The following is a 7,227-nucleotide window of genomic DNA, read 5'->3' on the forward strand; positions in this document are numbered from 1 at the left end:
GTCGCGTCAGACTAGAAATAAAAATGAATTTTGGAGAAGTGATTTTTAATTTACCTCCAACAGTGAAGCGTAATGTACGAAAGATTGAGAAAATTCGTGTTAGAATTATTAATCTTACTTTTTCGGTCATATTTAATAATATATATATATATATATATATATATATATATATATATATATATATATATATATATATATATATATATATATATATATATATATACATATATATATACCAACACGTACAAAAAGAATAGGGATGGTAGGAGAAGAAAATATCAGTGTTCAGTGAGGATCCACAAGGCCTTCGCTGAGTACTCTTTATTTTCTTTTCCGAGGCTATGGATCCCTGCAATTGTACCAGAGGTGGTACCCCCTTTCAGGTTATAAATACATATGTATATATGTGTTATACATGTGTACATGATGTATGTCAGTGGTTCGGGAGGTTATTGCATAACATTAAACTGGGTTACGAACGAAAAAGAACGAAGCGCCGTATAGAAGGACTGAGGTCAGTCCCGCGAGACTCGTTATTGGTTTCACTACATTGTGGACTCATTTATGTTTAATTTGCTTTTATGTATTAGCTTAATCATGGTAAAAAATTGAAAACTTTGGAATTAGTGAAGTTATTAACAAACTATTTACCACGACATAATTTAGAAACAAAGAACTTTTACAATAATTCAAGAAAGGTAGTGATATAATGTTAATGGGAAGGGAATGAAATAGTACCACTTTCTCCTGTAGTTGGCGCACTCGTCAATAGATGGAGTTGTTAGGCAGGGCGAGCGTCGGGTTGGGTGATACAAGATCTATATATTTTATAGAGAGCTTTCCTATCCTTCTTCTATAGTCTCTTGTTAGTGCGAGTGTTTATAGTGTGTGGGGAAGGCAACGAGTCGGCCCACCTTCCTGCACTTGACATTCAATCCCTAACTTCCTCTGGTGATAACACTCTCTTTGTCCTTCAAGGTTTGTGTGTAAACTGATTAGTTTATTGTTATTTCATTAGGTTTAATAATGTTATGAAATCGGCTTTGGATAACGTTTCTTTGTGTATTTAACTTTTTAATTTTTTTTTCATACAAGCTGGTATATGGGCGTCAATGTTCTATCCTGCTCATTTGTCTGACTTCCACTCGCCAGTATTCTTCTTTTAATTTACGAAGATGATAAATAAATGCTTTTGACTAATGGTAGAGTATTAGAGGCAAAGAAACCAGTAAAATTGTCTTGCTACATTCTTTATTGGTAAATATCCACCCTCCAGCACTTCATGCAACGTGACACGTTTTATTATATACCAATATTAACTAAAACGGTTTTGCCGCATTGGCGAAGCTGTTATTGATTTCACTTTAACTACAATATTTTTCAGATGACCAACATTTCCTGGATAATATTGTGGACAACCCTGGTAGTTTCCCAGGTGATTGTCGTTGCCCAACTTGTTACCGTGAGTAAACATATTTTTTCTGAAACTTTTTGGTATATTTTATTTTGTTTAAGTATTTTTTATTAAACACTAGCTGTACGGTACGTGTTGCAGGGCCACAGCAACCTCGTTTTCCCCATCATTCTAAACTAACTCGTCCCTAAACTTCTACCCCCCCCCCCCCCCTTTTCCCATTCCCGTTCTTCCAACCATTTCCCTCGTCCGATGCGTTCCCAAATGATTTGTTCCCATCAGAAAAATTTGAACAGTAAAGAAAAAGTAAACGAAATGGTTAATACTGAAGAAATGAAGTACTCGTGAAATGTGGCGTGTTAAATATCACGGCTCGCTTCAAAATGCAATGCCACACAATAATTTAATCAAAGTCTACGTTCATGAAAATTAATTTCATAAATGCAATCAGTAACATTGAAATCAAATCGTAATATACTTAGTATAGTGTTGCAATTACGTACAACAGCTAGCACCATTTATTTTTTTTAAAGAAAAGTTTTTTTTCTGTCACAAATGGGGCAGGTATATAAAGACGTGTACATTCCAATGGCACAGTCAAAATTTCCAGGCAATCGGTGAAGAACGTTGAGATCAGGAAATCTGAACATAACTTGTATTTATACTATAAAATCTTTATAGAATGTCACGCAGGCGTAGTGAGACGACCTTGGCGAGTCTCGAAGTGTGTAGTTGTGTGGATGCTAGTTTTTTCTAAATTTTTACAAAAAAAAAGGGGGGGGGGCAAACTTCCTTGGTGACCTTATCTTAAATTCATGAGGTCGAATATCTGATTTAAATATTTAAGTGAAAGTAGAACTTGTGTAAATATTACAATAAAGCAGTCTCTTAGTCTTCAGTCTGTCGTAACCCTTAATTGTCTAATTATTTAATACTTTTCTTGTGATCGATACCAGCCTCCATTTTATGGGTACGGACTTGCCTTTTAATTGTAGGATGACAAAAGATAAATCAAATATTGGAATTTAGTAAAATGGGGTTATTTTGAGGCTGCCCTAAAGCTTGGGGCTTTAGACCTTAATTTAAAATTGTTCCATTGTTAAAGTTCCTTTTTAGCTTTTAAATTTAAAGGGTCTAAGTTTGTATAGCATTTTAGACTATTCATCAATTTTTTTTTTCCCCCTAAAGTTTGTTTGCGGTAAGGTTGACCTGATTCTACCACAGATTTGTTTGGATATGAAGTTAATCTTCGTTACTGTATTGGGGCTCTACAGAGTGGGTTAAAGGACCAATAAATCTTTTGGTTATAGAATAATTTTGTATACTGCCGATTCTTAACACATACTTTTATCTAAATTAACTTTAATTGATCTTGATGGCTGTAGCTTGGATACTTGGATGTCACCACTTCTCATAAAGAACACATCGGAAATGTGGGGTTCTGTTTCCCCTAAAGTTTCTTCAACTCGATTAAAGTTGAAAAATTACCTGGTTAACTCTAACGTTTGGTACCACTAACATTTAGTCGTCAATATTGCATCATGTCTTGCACAACGTCTTAAACCAACTAATCTTCACATACTAATGTATAAGTTAGTGCAGTTTTCTTGTATATTGCCATACTATAAAACTTAACTACTAAGGGGCACTAATTTTTAAAATGTTTAATGTATTTAGTGCAAGGGCCTCAAAGACGTGAATTTTATGAGTATTTTTACAAATCAAAATTTTCTAATGGCTCTTAAACATGGACTTCAAAATGTTTACATCATCCAACCCATCAGCCTGGCTCTTATGGTAGTCTAGCCCGAGGACCGGGAGGTGCGGGTAGTGCCAGCTCTCAGGGGTCATCGGGTCAACATGGCAGCGGTTCAGTATTAGGTGGCGGCCCTGGCGTCGGCAGCGGTCCAGTTCTGGGTGCTGGATTAGGACTTGGCAGCGGTCAAGGCGTAGGTATTAACCTCGGCCAAAGCATCAGCGGTGGTCCAGCTGGCAGTTCTGGTCAAAGAGTTGGCGGGAGTGGTGACAGGACTGGACAGGTTAGCAGTGGACCTCTCGCTTCCTCTGGCACTAGCGGTCCGGCTTTTTCCGCTGGTGCAAGGTATGGCAGTCCTCAAGTGAGCAGAGTTGACGCAGTATTTAACCCCACTGTCACCCAGCTCTTCACCATCGACCGCTTCGTCACCCTCACTGATCAGGCTTTCCAGAGTGTGGCTGTCACCCTCACTTCCCTCACCGTCCAGACTGTCACCACTGGAACACGCGCGGTGAGTACTTGGTATATATTGTGACAAACGATGGTCTGGAGGCTGAGCTTAGACTAACAAAGTGATGTCTTACAGGTGGTCCAGACGCCAGTGGATGATCGCGTCGCCCTCCAGACAACGGTAGTTGTCAGACCTTCAACCCTAACGGTCACGTACGTGCAGTCAGACTTCAGGATTGTGACTGAAAGATCTTTAGACTACGTGACTATTGCCCACACCTCCTACGTCATCATGCAGACGACCTATACTACTACTGCTACCCAAGTGTAAGTTTGATATGTCTACAGTATTGTACTGAAACTTCAAATTCCTTGGATTACTTCAAAAGGTATTGCCTAATTGCCCACTTTACTCCCCACAGGCTGTCGTACACGACAACGCTGGTGAGAACAAACATTAATACGAAGAGCACAGTGTTCACGGACTACCGCACAGTCACCGACACGGTCCTCGTCCCCGGAGCCCGCTACGGTTATAGACAGCTTTAGCACGTCTATCCTTGCTAAGATTTTAAAGAACGAAATATTAAGTATATTCAATAAAATGGTTTCTAGGAGAAGCTTATCATAATTCTTTTGCCTTAAATAGCTAGATTAGTAGATAGATTTGCAAGCCTTATTGACAAATAAAAGGTGGAATTCAGAAACAGCTGGTGGTCCGGAACCAGGCATTGTCAACCTGAATGACAGGTTCAAGTTGAATGAACTGAGGGATTGGGTTGATTATCTTGCAACCTCCTAACCAAATGTATTAACAGAAATGTTGTCCTGGTCAGCACAACTCTCAAATTGCTTAATAAGCACTTGAATTAATTCTTGGTTCCATAACTGAATGTTGTGGGTGGGGAGTCTGAAACCCTTGCTGCTCTCAAAGCAAGAGTCGGTACGTGTCTTCTCGCCGACGGGACATTATTGGATGCAAAACGCAGTGCAGTGTGATCCTATATGGTGGTAGTTAACAAAGTGTGGAAGAATTGCAAACTGGAGTGTAACCAGCGATATTCAGAGGCAAGGTTGCCTGTAACGAAGTGTCGATTCATAGTGAATAATGACCCCCTAGAGGGAAGGAGGGGTCAGACTTGTCCACCGTTGTCATTGATGGATAATTATTTTCTTCCCTTGAAAGAGAATCGTGAATCGGTTGCATGAAGTACCCTCGTATACCTGGCTTGCTCAGAGGAGCACTTGGACATCTGAAGGCAGAACGGAGACTCATTCCATAAGACCGAGAGGAGTAAGGCACAGGAGAAAAATAGTTTGGAGGGTAAAGAGTTCATCTCTTCCACCCGACAGTGAAAGAGTGTACAGTCGGTTATTGTTGTGGTAAATGAGTATTACTATTATCCATACACGAGAACTTTTCAAAGTTAGATTTGAGGTATTGAGCAAGTTTGAGTCAATTTTAGAGCTTAATTTAGTAAAGCCAACTTTAATTTTGACGCCTGGGTGCTTGGGGAGGCATACTCTTGCACCCGTGAAGATGTAGTACCCAACGTAGATAGAGAGGGGAACATTTTGTCAATCCTCCTTTCATCACTGAACCCGATCTCTACGGACTGACGGTTCTTAAGGTGGCGTTTGTGGGGCTTGTACTTGCGACGTACCCCCCCCCTCCCCGCTCAGCTCGTTGTCGCCGTCTGGGGGCTTAGTGGGCGGCTGCCGGAGTGTGATGCTCCTTGGGACAGTCCTCTGTCCTTTTCTAGCCTTGTGCTCCTGCTGCCGTCCTCTCCAATTCTGCTGGGCATCTTTTCCTTTTCCTTCTGTTTCGTTTTTCTCCCCCCTCTTCTCCTATCTGCTTGCCGTTTCCTGCCGACCTTTTGCTCGTTCTGGTTCTTCCCTTGGACTTCTTCTACTTTGACGCCCGGGTGCTTGAGGAGGCATACTCTTGCACCCGTAGAACTGCGGTACCCGACGTCGAGAGCGAGGGGAACCTTTTATTGTCAATCCCCACTTCGTCACTGAACCCGATCTCGACGGACTGTCGGTTTCTTAAGGTGGCGTTTGTGGGGCGTATACTCACGACGCACCCCTAGGAGGCCCCGACAAGATCGGCGATAGCTTCTTGTTGGGTGTCCTGCCTCTAATTGTGGCTCCATGGTGGGTGTGGGGGCACATTCGTGAGTGAATTCGTAATTTCGTCAAGATGATAACCCCTGTTTCGGCTGTTTCTGGCTTACCTTTTCAGGCTCGTGGGGTGGGCGACCAAGCCCCCGAGTCGGTCCGTATTGGAAGACCGGGCTCTGTAGCCTCCGCTGCATTGGGCCCCGACCTTGCTCCTCCTTTGGCCTCTCTGACTCCTTCCCCTGGCTCTCCTCCCTCCTCTGTGGTTGGGTCGAGCCCCAAGCCCCCAGTGGTGACTACCTCGTCCCCTGGCGCGGCTCCTTCTCTAGTTGTTACTACTGCGCCTTTTAACCCCTCTCTCTCTGGGGGTTCTCACCGCCGTTCTCGTCACGGCCGCCCTCGCTCGATTCCTTCCAGTTCTGCTACCTATCAAGCCTTGTTTGGTCCCGCTTCGTGGGCCAAATATTTTGATCTCCTCCCTCTTGATTCTGCGCCTCCTGACGATTTCTCCCTTCATCGACATCTCATTGATTCCGTGGATGCCTCCATTACTTTTAACCCCACTCGTCTCGGTACGCGTGTCGTTGCTGCTCCTTCTCAGGATGCTGCTTCCCGCTTGGCTGCCTTATCCTGCCTTGGCGAGACCCCCGTTCGGGTCTCGAAGAACGTCCAGTTGAATGCCAGTGTTGGCACTATTTTGCTCCCGCCCCATGTTGCGACCGGTGTTCGGGACCTACGCGACTGCCACGACGATATTCGACATATCCTCGCTGCCCAGGGCCATTCTATTCTCCAGGTGGACACGTTTACTCGTCCCCCTCGTGGTAGTCGCCGTCAACCCCTCCGGGTTGTGAAGATTACCTTTGATGGTAGGACCCTTCCACCCTCTGTCATTCTTGCTGGTGCCAGGTGCTCTGTCCAGGAGTACATTCCTTCTCCTCGGCTCTGCAACAAGTGCTGGAGGTTTGGGCATGGTGCCCTCCGCTGCTCCGGGACTGTCTCTCTCTGTCCTTTGTGTGGTGGCGAAGGTCACTCTAAGTCGGAGTGCGCTTCTCCCCAGGCTCGTTGCCTCAACTGCGGTGAGACCCATCCTACCTTCTCCCGTGCGTGTGTCCATTACAAGCTTGAGGCAGCCGTCCTCAACTTGAAGCACCGGGAGCGTTTATCTTTTCCTGAGGCGAGGCGCCAGGTTCGCCGGCTCCCGCCTTATGCTAATATCTCTTATGCTCGCGTGTTGCGCTCTTCCTCTCCTCGTCCTTCCCGCCTTCCTCAGACTCACAACCGTTTCCAGGCCTTGGACCCTGATGCGCCCACTGCCCCCTCCTCTGTCCCTTTGGGTTCTCTCCCGAAGGATCCTCCTCCTGGTCCTCTGTCTGGGGTTCCCCTTCCTTCTACCCGGTCTGTCGTGTCTTCTGTGTCTCCTTCCTCGTCCCCCTCCGATCCTCCTTCCCATCCTCTTCCTCCATCTATCGGCTCTCCCCGCCGC

The 7,227-nt window shown here is 44.4% G+C and overlaps 1 protein-coding gene across 1 annotated transcript; it reads left to right on the top strand.

Annotated features, from left to right (window-relative positions):
* The first annotated feature begins 838 nt into the window (after window positions 1–838).
* LOC123771270 (uncharacterized) lies at window positions 839–4,240 on the top strand. The gene is made up of 5 exons (XM_045763742.2): window positions 839–978; window positions 1,385–1,462; window positions 3,199–3,681; window positions 3,757–3,947; window positions 4,043–4,240. Exons 2-5 carry the CDS (start codon window positions 1,385–1,387, stop codon window positions 4,167–4,169), a joined length of 879 nt encoding a protein of 292 aa, XP_045619698.1. The 5' UTR covers window positions 839–978; the 3' UTR covers window positions 4,170–4,240.
* Window positions 4,241–7,227: the final 2,987 nt, after the last annotated feature.

This window comes from Procambarus clarkii, chromosome 54 (assembly GCF_040958095.1).
Source record: "Procambarus clarkii isolate CNS0578487 chromosome 54, FALCON_Pclarkii_2.0, whole genome shotgun sequence".
NCBI classification, from domain to species: Eukaryota; Metazoa; Arthropoda; class Malacostraca; order Decapoda; family Cambaridae; genus Procambarus; species Procambarus clarkii.